General features: G+C 41.8%; 1 protein-coding gene across 3 annotated transcripts in view; it reads right to left on the reverse strand.

The window, feature by feature from the left end:
- Positions 1 to 3,773: 3,773 nt before the first annotated feature.
- The window catches only part of UBXN7 (UBX domain protein 7), a 79,185-nt gene continuing 65,266 nt past the window's right edge, over positions 3,774 to 17,692 (reverse strand). Inside the window, exons 9-12 of one of the 3 annotated variants that reach the window (XM_054680292.2) lie at positions 16,578 to 16,705; positions 10,872 to 11,265; positions 10,417 to 10,496; positions 3,774 to 5,414 (exon numbers count right to left, since the gene is read on the reverse strand). In XM_054680292.2, coding sequence (XP_054536267.1) covers positions 5,253 to 5,414; positions 10,417 to 10,496; positions 10,872 to 11,265; positions 16,578 to 16,705 — 764 coding nt within the window. In that variant the 3' untranslated portion in view covers positions 3,774 to 5,252. 3 annotated transcript variants of the gene reach the window in all.

The following is a 17,692-nucleotide window of genomic DNA, read 5'->3' on the forward strand; positions in this document are numbered from 1 at the left end:
TTTCAGTCATCGCAGTAAGATTAAGAGCAAGTTGTTGGTCAAATGATACCTGAACACAGAATAAAAAAAAGAGAGAAAAAAAAAGCAAAGAAACTGATTAACCAGCACACTTTTAATTAGCCTAGGGATAATATGCAATCACGGGGAGAGACTGGAAGCATGAAATTTTGGAAAAGGACTTCAGAGATAATCTAATTTGTTGTTCTAGAAAAGGCTGAGAACTATTAATCTAGTCCAATTATCTCATTTTTCAGACGAGAAACCAGAGATTAAGAAGAAAGAGAAGTGTGAAGGTAACAACTAGCAGAGCTGTTACCCAAAGGGCTCTCACACCTCCAGTGCCCTTTCTGCATATAACATATACTATACTATGCATTGGATTTGTACCTGGGTAGAGAAATTAAATCTTTCCTTCATTTTTCGGTTGCTAGTGGCTCCCTCTGGTATTTTCCCTAAGTGTGCAAGTACGATTCCTGCGAGCTAGGAATCTTTACTCCGGGGGATCAATAGTGAGATCCCCGCAAGCTAGGAATCTTCACTCCAGGGATCAATAATCCTTTCCTACTTGGGTACTGGTTATGCCTTAGTGGCAGAACTTCATGCCCCAAATCTAGAAGTTACAAAAGGTGGAGCTAAAGAAAAAGGTGAGTCCAAAGAAAATGTGAGCTACAGTGCTTGCCACTTCAGTCTTGTTTAAGACTTTGCTAACTAAAACATATTCTTCCCTTTTTCTAAGTTTGAACTAATAGGTAAACATTTACATGCTCTCCAATTATTTCATGTGTAGTGTGTCTCTCTAACTGGATAAAACAGGCAGGAATCATATCTTATTTATTATTTTTTGAGACAGAGTCTCGCTCCATTGCCCAGGATGGAGTGCAGTGGTGTGATCTCGGCTCACTGCAACCTCCGCCTCCCAGGTTCAAGAGATTCTTCTGCCTCAGCCTCCCCATTAGCTGGGATTACAGACAGCCACCATGCCTGGCTAATTTTTGTATTTTTTAGTAGAGATGGGGTTTCACCATGTTGGCCAGGCTGATCTCAAACTCCCAACCTCAGGTGATCCACCCACCTCGGCCTCCTAAAATATTGGGATTACAGGCATGAGCCACCACACCTGGCCAGGAATTAGATCTCAGATTTCAAAATATTTCCAACTTCTATAAAGAACTCAATAGCTAATTGTTGACTTGTAAGTCAAGGAAGTAGAATTATATACAAGATTTAAAAACATACACACAGAGGGTTCAATAATCTGGTATGGATGGGACACAGAAAACAGAATTTGTAGATCGGGCGCAGTGGCTCATGCCTGTAATCCCAGCACTTTAGGAGGCCAAGGTGGGCGGAACACGAGATCAAGAGATCGAGACCATCCTGGCCAACATGGTGAAACCCTGTCTCTACTAAAAATGCAAAAATTAGCTGGGCGTGGTGGCGCTCGCCTATTAAAAAAGATAATTGTATCTTTTCTGAAAAATGTTTAAAAAAAGAAAAAATTGTTTTTTTACCCTTTTCATTTATTCTTGGCAAATAATGCCACGTGGCAATTTTACTTTCACATCTTCACCAGTGCATCATTTTAAAAAAGAATAATCAGCCTCTCAAAATAATGGCATAAATAAAAATGTATAGGCATAGTGCAAATCCCACAACTTTAACCCAACTACTTCCCCTATATTTATGGGAACAAAACTAAGTGACACTTTACAAAGCCAAACAACGAGAAGAGAATCATCTGGGTAGCTTGATTCTCTTGCTGAAGGAGAACACAGCACGGACTCTGGATTCCAATTCTGATTTGCCACTCACTAGCTATGACATCCTGAATAAGTTCTCTATACCTGTTTTCTTAACATGGGAAGAAAGTATACATTTTGTACGATTCTTAGGGAGATTGAAGAGGAAAATGTACACAAAAGTATCTGGTGCATGCCAATTAGTATTAAGTTTCCTGTTCTTTTCTCATTTGGCACTGTTCTCTTCTCCAGTTCCTTCCGATACCAATTTCAAAAAAGTATTCCTCTCACTTTTTTCCCACTAGTTTTCTTCTTCTTCTTTTTTTTTTTTTAATTTGAGATGGAGTGTCGCTTTGTCGCCCAGGCTGGAGTGTAATGGTGCGATCTCGGCTCACTGCAACCTCTGCCTCCCAGGTTCAAGCCATTCCCCTGCCTCAGCCTCTGAGTAGCTGGGATTACAGGTGCACGCCACCACACCCAGGTAATTTTTGTATTTTTAGTAGAGACGGGGTTTCACCATGTTGCTCAGGCTGGCCTCGATCTCCTGACCTCAGGTGATCTGCCCACCTCGGCCTCCCAAAGTGTTGGGATTACAGGCATGAGCCACCGCGCCCGGCCTTCCTGGTAGTTTCCATTCCATCTCCCTGTATTTTTCTCTTATCACTCTCGAAGTCTATCTTTCTTGTTCTTTTCCTCCCTAGCTTTTTTTTTTTAAACACTCCTTTCAAGCTGTGTCCAACACCCACAAGGAATGACTATTTTTAACTAATCTTACTGACCTCATTTAATCTATTCAATAAAACCTCTGCCCTAAGGAGCAAAGAAACTTGCAGAGGAAGTAAGGCAAACTGGAAGAAGCATACTGTCAGCGGATTAAATTCTTGAGCAAGGCAATACTCCTTATGGACTCTTCCCATGTACAATCCGTAACTCTTCCCATGGGCCTTTATATCAACCCTAAGATAATTACACTCCTGCCTCAAAATAAAATAAAATAAAACCCACCACATCTTGTATTGTAGACATCCCAGCTGCATGTTAAGCTGGGTGAAAGTACCATGCTGTCTTTTAAATCACTTTATATCTACTTAATCATCCCACAGTAACCCGAGTTGAAGAAGTTACTTTGGTTTCTCATAAATGAATATGCACGTGCTGAACATATCGGAAAGAACCACACCCTCTCACTGATGAACACGTTGGCAGTTCTCCCAACTGTTTTATCAAGAGAAGCCAGAAGGTAAAGAGAAGGAAACAGAGCCCTATAGGAAAAATGATTGACTTCACATGTTTGAGCGATTTGGGCTTCAGCTATGACTTTGCTGGAGTACAGATGGGTGCCATCAGAGCACAAAGCTGAGCAAACCTCTCTTCTTACCCTGTGCCCTCCCTGAATTTTTGGATTTCTGAGCCTGTCTACTACCAACAAATGTTTTACCCTCCAGTGCACCTTTGACAGTATACAGCTCTATTCTTCAAACGGCAAGTATGTTATCCAAGTTCAGAGATACAACTGAGGAATTAACATGAAAACCATCTTTCACTCAATAAATCAGAAGCTGCTAGTTAAGTAAGCCTCAAGAACCTAAGAAAAAACACCAAAGTGTAAGTATTACTCAGTCACCAATCTAAAGAGAGAACTTTGACTCAAGGTAGAAATGAAACCGTAATTATATAAATATATTTATAAATATTTATACAATTATATACTTATACATAAGCACTTACACAGACTTAGAAAAAAATTTAAGAACATTAATTCAAAAGGACTCACTGAAGAATAAACAGATTTTTCCATGATTTCCTTGAGGAGATACAAAACTCATTCTTTAGGGAGAGTTCCTCAAAATTCAACCATTAGAAACCATATCCTATAACTGTGTACTAGCAACACATGGCATCTTTTTTCTTCTTTTCCCAAATCCCCTAATTGCCAAGAGAGCAATCTTAAAGTAGATGAAAACCTAAAGGTCTCTACGCAACATCTGAGGAACATACGCTCCTCAGATAAAAGAATCAATCTAAATCCTCAACTGACAAAAAGGTCCATTTAATATTTTTCATTTTACAAGTTAAAAGTTCTAGTTTTGCCACCAGAATCACGACTACCCCCCCTTCAGAGGACTCCACTTAAGCTCAAAATACGAAATGAGCATAGGGTGAAGTTGATGTGTAAATGGTATTCTACAGATTCAAGATGGCCTCTTCTAAAAACACTGAAGAAAGCTTTCACCAACTCTAATTTGATTTTGGGTTTTGTTGGCAGAAAAAGCCCATGACATCTGAAAATTACTAGTAACCTCCGCCATCCTCCTTACTAAATGTTGTCTTCTGGAGTTGAAAGGTCTTCCCCTTAGAGAGGCTTTCCGTTTTGATACCTTTTGAAAGAAAACAGCATGCAGACTCATGTTCAATTCAGTCACCAGAGCCTTTTAGAGACTATTCCAACCAGGGGCAAAAAATGAGCCATTATTTCTAACCAAAAGAACATGGTTAGCAACTCTCAGCTGAATGGTTTTCTTTTTCCCCAGGGACATACCTAAGTATGCCTGAAACAACACAGGACAATCAATAACCACAGTGGTTACAATTCCAAGCCATTGTACTACATGATTATTGACCAGCTGCCTTCCTACAGATCACTGCAGACTCAGACAATGGAGGGCTCCAAAGGAACTAATATGCTGTGCTGGCAAAAATAGCAAGCACCTTCCTATCCCAGTCACCACGACAGGTTCACTTCATGTCCATTCTTGGACTAGCAGGATCAATACAGAGTAATAAGGAAAACTGTCTCAGGTTAGGACAATGAAAGTCACCCCATGCTATATGCTCCATATTTAACACTCATTCTGCCAATAACACATGTCATGGAAATAGTCCTTATAGCTGGGAACATGAAAATCCTTTGAAAAAGGTTTTTAAGTATGATGAGCAATCATTACAAGGGATGCTTTTTCCACGTAAACAAAAGCCTGGATATTTTGTTAAGCGACATTTCCACATGAAGAACACAACAAAACCAAACCCATGTTAGAGAATTTCTTCTCCCTGCTAAACACGGGGACTTACAAAAAAGGGAGGGTTGTTCTTACTCTGAATCTAGCCATTCCTTTGCCCGAAGAGTCTGGGGAGTAACGTTAACATTTGATCCCAAAAAAGTGCCGTGCAAGAGACCACTTACTGGAACACACAATTCCTGCTGCTAGTACTAGGAGAGGTCTTATCCTTACACTTCAGTTTGGTCACCAGATTAGGTAAGAAAGAAAAGTGTGGGGGGAGGGGGGAGGCGGAAGGGTACGGAGTGGGGAGAGAGAAAACAGAAGAGGAGAAAGAAACAAAGGGGGAGAAAGAGACTGATTACAGGAGAGATCAAGAAATAAGAGAAGGAAGGTGACTTGCTTGCCCAACTTTGGCTCTGTGGTCCTATGAGCCAAAATGCATACTTAGTGACATGGTATCTCACAGGAAAAGGGAAAAAAGGGGTAAGCTGAGAGAGGTCAAGCCATGGTGTTAATTTCTTTCCTGTACAAAGACAGTCTCTTGAGGACAAAGGCCTGCCTCTTGCAATGTAATATCATAGTCCAGATGAGATAATTTCCTTCGAGGAAAGTTGGTGAGAAGTTCAAAACGTTCATTTGGGTATCCTTTAGACTGGACGTGCTTCACCAAAGCCTATAAAAACAAGAGAAAGACAAAGCCATCAGACGGAAAAAGAGGAAAGAGCATATTAGTGAATTAAATAGAAAACATTCTCTTTTTAATCATATTAGATCAGCTATTAAATGTAAGTTCTTCTTTCATATAACCAAAGCTTGCCCTTGGGGAAGGGCCAATATAAACCTTTGGACGGGGAGATAAATCTGACCCCAATTACTTACAGCCATTAAGTGATACTGAAATACACAGTTATTATTTGGCTCCCCAATAAATATACCCAGTCACTATTTATCAAATTAAATTATTTTCTCATTTTAAAACATTTTATCCGTTTTCCTTTCTTCCTTTTATCAAGGAAGATATGTCCTTCATTCTGCCTACACCCAATCTTGCCACCTGTGCACTGAATCTCTTCTTGCCTTCTCAGAAACTGGACCATTCCCATCTTTTGCAGGTTTCTCCAACATCTCCCTCTCTGCTTCCCATCAAACTTCAACACTGCTTGCATTTCAGTAACACAGTCTTCAAGAATCAGCCTAATTATCTCCAGCCACAGCTAACGGCCAGCAATGCCTGACCCAAGGGATTCATTCACAGGCTAAGCTAAGCTAAGCTAGTCAGACTCAAGATTCTGTTTCCAGCAGTTAAAAACAGAGGGTGTCGGGGCACGGTTGCTCACACCTGTAATCCCTGCACTTTGGGAGGCCAAGGAGGGGGACAGCTTGAGCACAGGAGTTGGAGACCAGCTGGGGCAACATGGCAAAATCCCATCTCATCAAAAAATATGGGCCAGGCATGGTGGCTCACCTGAGGTCAGAAGTTCGAGACCAGTCTGGCCAACATGGTGAAATCCCGTCTCTACTAAAAATACAAAAAAATTAGCTGGGCATGGTGGTGCGCACCTGTAATCCCAACTACTTGGGAGGCTGAGGCAGAATTGCTTGAACCTGGGAGGCTGAGGTTGCAGTGAGCCAAGATCATGCCACCGCACTCCAGCCTGGGTAACAGAGCCAATCTTCGTCTCAAAAAAAGTAAAAATAAAAATAAAAACTAGCCGGGCATGGTGGTGTGTGCCTGTAGTCCCAGCTACCGGGAAGGTCAAGGTGGGAGGAGAATGGCTTAAGCCTGGGAGGCAGAGGTTGCAGTGAGCCAAGGTCGTGCCCCACAGCACTCCAGCCTGGGCAGAGCCAGATCGTGTCTACAAGAAAAGGAAGAAAAAAACAAAAACAACACAAACCAAAAACCACAGAAAGCTCATCAGCTGTGTTAGACGAAAATGCCCGCAGCATCACCATGATGAACCACGTGAGAGCTGAGGAATAAACAAAAGCCACCAGTATGCAGAGAATGGTGTGAAGCAGAGAATCCCAAGAGAAAACCTACAGGCCCCAGAAGAGAAACATAGAGAAAAACAGACACAGTTCTTAAACACTTTGCAGTTCCAGCTGCTGGAAAACCACTATCCTCTTCAAATAACCCCAGTCGTCCTTTTCCAGAAGTAGTCATTTCAGTTGGGTTTCTATTCCATGCAGGCATGAAACAGAAAAATCTTCACTGGAACATACCTTATGTGGCTTACCTAATTTAATCTGGGAAGGAAATAAACTAATTAGAATTAAGATTCACAACCGGGTGCTCCCACCTGTAATCCCTGCACTTTGGGAGGCTGGGGCAGGAGGAGACTTGAGCTCAGGAGTTCAAGACCAGCCTGGGTAACATAGTGAGAACCCTTCTCTACAAAAAAGAATTTTAAAAAATTAGCTGGGTGTGGTGGCACACACCTGTAGTCCCAGCTACCTGGGAGGTTGAGGTGGGAGGCTCGCTTGAGCCCAGGAGGCAGAGGTTGCAGTGAGCTGAGATTGGGCCACTGCACTCCGGCCTGAGCGACAGAGCGACCCTGTCTCAAAACAACCAACCAACCAACAACAACAAGATGACTCACCACAGTTTGCAGTTAGAGATCAGACTAAACATCTAACACCTCTTTCTTTCTTTTTTTTTTTTAAATAGAGACAGGGTCTCGCTTTGTTGCCCAGGCTGGTCTCAAACTCCTGGACTCAAGTGATCCTCTCACCTTGGCCTCCCAAAGTGCTGGGATTACAGGAGTGAGCCACTGCACCTGGCCTCCCACACCTATTTCAAAGAATTATCAAGCAAAGCTCACTGAACTTACTCCAATGAATTAGCTTCTCTGCTTCGAGAAAATGCTTCCAACGCCCTGTTTCATTGTGCTTCAAGTTACTGAAGGTCTGCGGCAACCTTGTGTGTCAAGTGCCTCTATTGGCTCCATTTTTCAAACAGCATGTGCTCACTGCCTGTCTCTGTGTCACCTTTTGGTAATGCTTGCAGTTCATTATTTTATCTATTATAATGAACTGTGAGCAGTTACCTTTGATGTTACTATTCTGCTTTTGGGCACCACAAACCACGCCCACACAAGACCGCAAACTTAATAAAGAAGTATGTTCTGACTGCTCCACCTAATGGGAGTTTTCCCATCTCTCTCCCTCTATTCAGGCCTCCTTATTCCCGGAGACATGACAGTATTGAAAGTAGGCCAATTAATAACCTACCAGTGTAGGCCTCTCAGTACCCAAGTGAAAGGAAGTGTTGTCCGTCCTCAAAATCAATCAATTGCTAAAAATGATGAAGCTTAGTGAGAAAGGCACGTGGAAAGCTGAGACAGACACAAAGCTAGGCCGCTGGCACCAAACAGCCAAGCTGTGAATGCAAGGGAAAGTTCTGAAAGGAAATTAAAAGTGCTACTCCAGTGAACACACAAATGATAACAAAGCAAAACAGGCCGGGAGCAGTGGCTCACACCTGCACTTTCGGAGGCTGAGGTGGGTGGATCACCTGAGGTCAGGAGTTCGAGACCAGCCTGGCCAACATGGTGAAACCCCATCTCCACTAAAAATACAAAAGTTAGCTGGGCGTGGTGGTGGGCGCCTGTAATCCCAGCTACTCGGGAGGCTGAGGCAAGGAGAACTGCTTGAACCCGGGAGGCGGAGGTTGCAGTGAGCTGAGATCGCACCATTGTACTCTAGCCTGGGTGACAGAGCAAGACTCTGTCTCAAAAAAAAAAAAAAAAAAAAAGGAAAGAAAGCAAAACAGCCTTACTGCTGTGCTGCTGAAAAGGAGAAAGTTTTAGTGGTCTGTACAGAAAACTCAAACCAGTCACACATTCCCTTAAGCCAAAGCCTAATCCAAAGCAAGGTTCTCTTTTCAATCCTATGAAGGCTAAGGGAGTTAAGGAAGCTACGGAAGAAAAGCTGGAAGCTAGCAGAGGTTGGTTCATGAGGTTGAAGGAAAGAAGCCATCTCCATAACATCAAAGTGCAAGGTGAAGCAGCAAGTGCTGATGCAGAAGGTGCAGAAACTTATCTAGAAGATGTAGTGAAGACAGTTCATGAAGGTAATGACACTAAATAACAGATTTAAGTTTGACAAAACAGCCTTCTATTGGAAGAAGATGCCATCAAGGACCTTCACAGCTAGAGAGAAGTCAGTGGCTGCACTCAAAGGTTCAAACAGGCTGACTTTCTTGTTAGGGGGTAATGCAGCTGGTGACTTCCAGTTGAAGCCAATGCTCATTTAACATTCCAAAATCCCAGGTCCCTTAAAAATTATGTTAAATCTACTCTGTCTGTGTTCTGTAACTGCAACAACAAAACCTGGAAAGACAGCACATCAATTTACAGCATAACTTACTAAATATTTTAAGCCCACTGTTCAGACCTACTGCTCAGAAAAAAGATTCAACATATTACTGCTCATTGACAATGCACCTAGTCACGTAAGAGCTCTGACGAAAATGCAAATAAAAATGAATGCTGTTTCCAGTCTGCTAACCCAACATCCATTCTGCAGCCCATGGATCAAGGAGTCATTTCAACTTTTAAATCTTATTTAAGAAACACATTTTGGCCAGGCATGGAGCCAAATCTCAACACTTTGGGAGGCTGCGGTGAGAGGATTACTTGAGTCCAAGAGTTTGAGACAAGACCTGGCAACACAGCAAGAAACCATCTCTACAAAAAAGAAAATTAATTGGGTGTGGTGATCTACTCAGGAGGGTGAGGCAGGAGGATCACTTGAGCCGGGGCGGGGAGTCAAGGTTACAGTGAGCTACGACCACTGCACACCAGCCTGGGCATAAATACAGATTCCTTTGATGAATCTGGGCAAAGTAAACTGAAAACCTTCTGGAAAGGATTCAGCAGTCTAAATACCATTAAGAACATTCACAACTCATAGGAAGTCAAAATATCAACATGAACAGGGCTTTGGAAGAGGTTGATTCCAACCCTCATGGATGACTTTGAGGGGTTTAAGAATTCACTGGAGGAAGTCACTGCAAGTGGGGTAAAAACTGCAAGAGAACTAGAATTACAAGTGGAGGATGGCGATATGACTGAATTGCTGCAATCTCATGATCAAACATTAAAGGGAGGGGGGTTGCTTCTTATGGATGAGCAAAGAAAGTGATTTCTTGAGATGGAATCTACTTCTGCTGAAGATGCTTTTAACACTGTTGAAATGACAACAAAGGATTTAGAATATTGCATAAACTTGGTGGATAAAATTGCGGCAAATTCTGAGAAGACTGACTCCAGTTTTGAAAGAAGTTCTACTGTGGGTAAAATACTATCAAACGGCAGCACATGCTACAGAGAAATTTTTTGTCGAAGGAAGCAATTGATGCAGCAACTTCACTGCTGTCACATTTTCAGAAACTGCCACAGTACCCATCACCCCGATCAATCAGTAGCCATCAATATCAAGACCCTCCACCAACAAAAAGATGACTCACTGAAGATTCAGGGGATCGTTAGCACTTTTTAGCAAAAGCTTTTTAAAATTAAGTTATGTGCTTTTTTTTAGATATAAAGCTACTGCACACTTAATAGACTATGGAATAATGTAAACATAACTTTTATATGCACCAGGAAACCAAACAATTTGGGACTCGTCTTATTGCAGTGGTCGGAACTGAACCAAAGCAAGCCTGTACTTACTAGCAGTTTAGCTTGCTCTGGAAGAGTGATCTGTTCCCTTTTTCCATCTGGATACCGCAACATCAGCTGTGCTTTTGGTCCTAAAGGAAGGGTTTAAAAAAAAAAAAAAAAAAAAACGGGATACAGGAGTTTAAGACAGAATATTAGTTTAAATAAATATGTAAATAAATACAGCCATTCAGCAATTACTCAAGTGTTTTGCTGGAGTGCAGTGGCGTGATCTCAGCTCACTGCAACCTCCGCCTCCCTGGTTCAAGCCACTCTCCTGCCGCAGCCTCCCAAGTAGCTGGGACTATAGGCACGTGCCACCACACCTGGCTAAGTTTTGTATTTTTAGTAGAGACAGGGTTTTGCCATGTTGGCGAGGCTGGTCTTGGAACTCCTAACCTCAGTGATCCACCACGCCCGGCCCCAATATCTAAGTGTGAAGTAAAGTATGTCTAAATGTAACTTACCATTTACATCTATCCCCTCCACTACTCCATCTGCTTTTTCAGGTGGCATCTCCAGTATCTCTGAATCCACAGCTGGCAATCCTTGGTGGTTTGTGGCTGTTCCAGGATCAGTTCTGACTGGTGGCTCAGTCAGCGGCCTTCTATTCTCCTCTTTTCTATGCCCCAAATCTTTGTGGGGAGACTTTCTGGACTTGGCAAGATTCTCTACCTCTTCTTCTTCATCAGAGCCACAAACGGATATGAACTCCTCACTGCCAGAAAAAAGTTCAGATTCAGATTCTTCATCTGAGCGGCTATCCTGTTTTGTCTGTGTTGAATCAAAATGTGTTTCTTGTAAGGAGGCTCTGATGGCAGCTTCTAGCTGGCTGTCTTCACTTGCATCTATAAGGCTCTCCTGTGAGATGGAGTCATAAAACACAGGAAAAAGAACAAGTTAAACCAAAAAACAAGGCAAACGGCATAAGAAATATAATAGCTTGCCATTCATTATTATGTTCTGCTGACTGTATCCCTTCTACTTTAAGAGCAAGGACTGTGTCTTACACAGCCAAACTGGAATGGAGATATGTATATGTGTGTGTATAGACACACACACACGTTTTTGTTGTTTTGTTTTGTTTTGTTTTTGAGATGGAGTCTCACTCTTGTTGCCCAGACTGGAGTGCAGTGGCGCGAACTCGGCTCACTGCAACCTCAGCCTTCCCAGGTTCAAGCGATTCTCCTGCCTCAGCCTCCCAAGTAGCTGGGATTACAAGCGCCCGCCACCACGCCCAGCTAATTTTTATTTTTTTTGTGTGTGTATTTTTAATAGAGATGGAGTTTCACCACGTTGGCCAGGCTGGTCTCAAACTCCTGACCTCGGCCTCCCAAAGTGCTGGGATTACAGGCGTGAGCCACCGCACCTGGCACATACATACATACATACATACATACATATACACATATTTTTTCTTTCTTTCTTTTTTTAAGAGACAGGGTCTAAGTTCCCCAGGCTGGTCTTGCACTTCTGGATTCAAGTGAGCATACGCATTTTTTTAAGTATCAAAATGAAGGCCAGGCCGGGTGGCTCATGCCTGTAATCCCAGCACTTTGGGAGGCCCAGGTGGGTGGATCAAGAGGTCAAAAGATCGAGACCATCCTGGCCAACATGGTGAAACCCCGCCTCTACTAAAAATGATTAAGCTTAGTGAGAAAGACATGTGGAAAGCTGAGACAGACACAAAGCTAGGCCTCTTGCACCAAACAGCCAAGCTATGAATGCAAGGAAAAGTTCTTGAAGGAAATTAAAAGTGCTACTCCAGTGAACACACAAATGATAACAAAGCAAAACAGGCCAGGCACAGTGGCTCACACCTGCACTTTGGGAGGCTTGAGGCGGGCAGATCACCTGAGGTCAGGAGTTCGAGACCAGCCTGGCCAACATGGCGAAACCCCATCTCCACTAAAAATGCAAACATTAGCTGGGCATGGTGGTGTGCGCCTGTAGTCGCAGCTACTCAGGAGGCTGAGGCAGGAAAATCACTTGAACCCGGGAGGCAGAAGTTGCCAGAGATTGCGCCACTGCACCCCAGCCTGGTGACAGAGCGAGACTCCATCTCAAAAAAAAAAAAAAAAATCAAAATGAACAAAATCAAGAAAAGTTTATCTATTACCTGCCTAGAGAAAGACAAGAATTAAAAGTTTTAACTATAAAGTCAAAACACCATTCTTTAAAATGACTAAAACATAGAGACAAATGTTAACTTTGTTCACCACTGCATTCTTCAACTAGTAATTCCATTAATTACAGTGAAGGTTTTCATTATGATAACGAGAAATGCAAACTTCTACAGTTTTTCCCTTGGTAAAGTTCTAATGCCACAGATTTTACTAAACTTAATGAATCACAAAATACGTTGTTTGAGTGGAACTTACTTAGCTCCTGACTCAAACATACTATAGAGGAAAAAAATCGTAAGATAATCTAAAATTGAACACTGGATATTTCAGGATATTACAGAATTACTGCTCATTTTTAAGGGTATAATAATGACATTGTGATAGTATTTTTAAAAATAAAAAAGGCTTTATCTTTTAAATATATATGCCAGAGTATTAATTAATGAAACAATGAATTCTGAGATTTGCTTCAAAATAATTCAGATGTGATGGGATACAGAGGAAAGAAGACTGGCCATCTGTTGATAATTACCGAAATTAGCTAACAAAGAGGCTCAATAAACTACTTCAACTTTTGAATATGCTTAAAATTTTCCACAATAAATAGGTAAAAAAAAAAAAAAGTGTGAGTTGCTAATAAAAAACTAAAGAAACCACATTTTGGCTTTTACTATCAGGCAATCATGTAGCAAAAAATTAAAGGGAAAAACATTTTTTTGCTGGTTGTTTTTTTTTTTTTGAGAGAGGTTCTACTCTGTCACCCAGGCTGAAGTGCAGTGGCACAATCTCAGCTCACTACTATCTCCACCTGCCAGGCTCAAGCAATCCTCCCACCTCAGCCTCCCAAGTAGCTGGGATTACAGGCACACACCACCACACCCGGCCAAAGGAAAAATTTAAAGTAAACTTCAGGCGAACTTACCACCCCTAAAAAGCAAGTAGAGGTGTCTATGTGACATGCAATGGCTTAGGTGGATTGTAAATTTATAGCAATGACATTGCACATATAGCATGTAGCTCGATTTTTAAAATTGTGGCCATGGCAGACACTGTCAGGCTCCTATTGAATTTCATTCTCCTCTGATTTCCTTACTTATATAACCCTATTTAAGTTTATAAAACGTGTTCAACTAAAAAATTCATTTTACTAATTTCTCTTGTAGCTAGAAAATAGTACTGAGCAATAGCAATTCTTATCGAAAAATTATAGAATTAAATGCTTATATTAGAAGAGAGAAAGGTATCAAATTAATGACCTAAGCTTCCCCACCTTAAAAAAAAAAAAAAAAAGAGTATACATCCAGGAAAAGAAAATAAAATTAAGCTCAAAGAAAACACAAATTAATAAATGACCTAGAAAGCAAATACAATAGAGAAAAACAAAAAAACCCCACCAAAATCCCAAAAGCAGTTTTTTGTTTTGTTTTGTTTTTTGTTTCTTAAGAGACAGAGTCTTACTGTTGCCCAAAGACTGGAGTGCAGTGACTACTCACAGGTATGATCATAGCACACTACATTCCTGAACTCCTGGGCTCAAGCAATATTCCTGCCAAGCAGATGGGACTATAGGCACATGCCACACCCTAGCTGGTTCCGTAAGATCAATAAAACTACTAAGCCTCTGGCCAGACTGTCAGGGGGAAAAAAGGGAAGCCACAAATTCCCAAAAACAGAATTAAGAGAGGGAACAACTACAATCTCTACAGTCATTCATGGCATCACGAGGGACTATAATGAACTCTGTCAATATAGTAAAATGAACAAATCCCTAGAAAGATACAACTTGCTAAAGCTTATCCAAGAAGAAACAGATATCAAGTAGTCACGTATCTACCGATAAGATTGAATTTGTAGTTTAAAATTTTCCACCAAAAAAAACTCTAGGCCCATGTAGCTTCACTGGTAAATGTCATCAAACATTAAGGAAGAAATAACAACAATTCTACAGACACTACTGCAGAAAACAGAAGAGGAAGAAATACTTCTCAATTCATTGTGAGGTCAGCATTAACATGCTACCAAAAGCAGAAAACGACATTATAAAGCATTACATGGAAGAAAGGAAACAACAACAACAAAATGCTCTCAAAAAAACTATAAATCAAGCAGGAGAACTGCTTGAGGCCAGGAGTTCGAGACCATCCTGGCCAACAAGATTTCTATACTATCCCTTAGGGCTTTTCCTTAAATAGGCACTTTATTATAGGTGATAACTGAAGAAGTGTTCCTCACATCTTCTAAAACTATTTTTAGGCTGGGCATGGTATGGTGGTTCATGCTTATAATCCCAGCACTTTGGGAGGCCAACGGAGGAGAATTGCTTGAGCTTAGGAGTTTGAGATCAGGCTGAGTAACATATTGAGACCCTGCCTCCACAAAAAATAAAAAATTAGCCAGGCATGATGGTGCACACCTGTAGTCCTAGCTACTCAGGAGGCTGAGGCAAGAAGATCGACTGAGCCCAGGAGTTCAAGGCTAGCAAGTTGTTTTTTTTTTTTAAAGTTCTCTCAAAGCTGCAAAGACTACAGTGAGTTAATATCATGCCACCGCAGTCCAGCCTGGGCAACAGTGTGAGACCACATCTCAAAAAATACAATACAATAAAATAAATACAATACAATAAAAATTTTGCTGGGTGTGGTGCTCACACCCAGAATCCCAACATTTTGGGAGGCTGAGGCAGGAGGATTGCTTGAGGCCAGTTTGAGACCAGCCTAGACAACATATGGAGACCTCTGTCTCTACAAAACTTTAACAGCTTAGCTGGCATGGTGATGCACATCTGTGATCCCAGCTACTTAGGAGGCTGAGGTGGAAGGATCGCTTGAGCCCAAGAGGTGGAGGCTGTAGCGAGCCATGATCACACCACTGCACTGCAGCCTGAGAAATGGAACAAGATCCTGTCTAAAGAAAAAAACAGGACAGGCGCGTTAGCTCACGCCTGTAATCCCAGCACTTTGGGAGGCCGAGGAGGGCGGATCACTTGAAGTCAGCAGTTTGAAACCAGCCTGCCCAACAAGGCGAAACCCCATCTCTACTAAAACTACAAAAATTAGCCAGATGCAGTGGTGTACGTCTGTAATCCCAGCTACTTGGGAGGCCAAGGCAGGAGAATCGCTTGAACCCAGGAGGCGAAGGTTGCAGTGAGCCAAGATCACACCACTGCCCTCTAGCCCTAGCAACAGAACAAGACTCTGGCTCAAAAAAAGGAAAAAAAAAAAAACCAACAAAACAAAACTATTTTTATCCCTACTGCTATCAAAGCCAAACAGCCATGAAAACCAATGTGAGATTGCTGTATCTTTGCAAGTTCAGTCTCTTATTTGCAACCAATCTTGATACCAATTATCAAACATGTCTACCTAGTAATAGTATATTCTAGAAATTAAGTATAGAAGTAAATTCTAGGAGGGCCAGAGAGCCAGGCCCTAAAGCTATATTAACCAATAAAAATGCTCAACTATACCACGACAGTTGTTTCAGCAAAAACAAAAAACACCACTTCCAGCCGGCTGTGGTGGCATGTACCTGTAGTCCTAGCTACTCGGGCAGTTGAGGTGAGAAGCCTGCTTCAGCCCAGGAGTTCTAGGACAGTCTGGGCAAAACAGCAAGATCCCACTCCAAAACAAAAAACAAAACACACAAAAAAACCAACCACTTTCACTGCTATTTAGACCTGGATATCAGAAGCCCTCCCAGAGCTGCCCCTCAGGAAGTAGACACCTTTACCACTAGGCTTGCCAGGTCAGTCCTCCTGCCCAACCTATTCACATTGCTTCCTTCCAAATCCAGATCCTGGGGCATCTGCCTGCACTCTAGCTGCAAGACAGACTGGCAGGAGTATGAGTATCATGATTTCACCAAGAAGATGGAACTCTCATGTGGGAAATTATCAAAATATAAGGAGGATATCTAAGATGCTATAGCCACAGTGATAGTTGTCCACTAGTTAGATTATCTTTACCATCTTAACATCGAACATTTTATATAAGATGCTTATGACCAATTACATTTATTTTCCCATCACCACCTCCTAATTATACTTACTGAACGGGCACATTTTTTGGGGGGACTGCTAGAAAGTCCATCCAGTTGTCCATGTTCACCCAGAAATCCCGTCACTTGGTCCAAGAAAGAAGATACATCTAACTGGTGCCATTCTACTAGCTTCTGACCTAAGGATTAAAAACCAAGATCTATAAATATAATATCTAGAATCCTTCTGAACATTCTCCAGGATCTATAAATATAATACCTAGAATCCTTCTGAACACTCTCATTAAGTATCTCTTTCAGTATATGCATAGATTAAAAACCAGGATCTATAAAGGTAATATCCAGAATCTTTCTGAACATTCTCATTATCTCTTTCAGCACATGCATAATTAAACTGTACTGTAAAGACATATCCTCTCCACCAGCTTATGCTACATAGTGTCTTCATAACCTAGAAGTCACATCAATTATACTCACCTAACAGATTCCCACCCGTAATGATAGGGCAACTATCTTATCTGCTGCTATCACTTACTGCCATTTAGGAAGAAGAGATTCAGACAAGGCAATATCTATATAAAACACCATCAATTAATGAAACCAGCTCCACCCTCTGCTTCTCGGGTGGGATTACAACTAGTATCTGGGCAATCTTAATATTTTAATGATAAAAAAAACTTTTGTCTTGTTTTGTTTTTTTGAGACGGAGTCTCACTCTGTTGCCCAGGCTGGAGTGCAGTGGCGCGATCTCGGCTCACTGCAACCTCCGCCTCCCGGGTTCAGGCCATTCTCCTGCCTCAGCCTCCCAAGCAGCTGGGACTACAGGCGCCCGCCACCACGCCCGGCTAATTTTTTTTTGTATTTTTAGTAGAGATGAGGTTTCACTGTGTTAGCCAGGATGGTCTGGATCGCCTGACCTCGTGATCCGCCCACCTCGGCCTCCCAAAGTGCTGGGATTACAGGCATGAGCCACCACGCCCAGCTGGTAAAAAAACTTTTAAAAATCCCTTAAAAAAGGTAAGATGAACATATCAGTCATTCTTCAAAAGAACAGAACTGCACAAACATAAAATACTACCATCTCCCAATGTTGCCAGAAAAAGATGTCCTAAATACATACATCAATAGACGTTTAAATAATTATAAAGGGAAAAAAACGAAACCTT

The sequence above is a fragment of the Pan troglodytes genome, chromosome 2, assembly GCF_028858775.2.
Source record: "Pan troglodytes isolate AG18354 chromosome 2, NHGRI_mPanTro3-v2.0_pri, whole genome shotgun sequence".
Lineage (NCBI taxonomy): Eukaryota > Metazoa > Chordata > Mammalia > Primates > Hominidae > Pan > Pan troglodytes.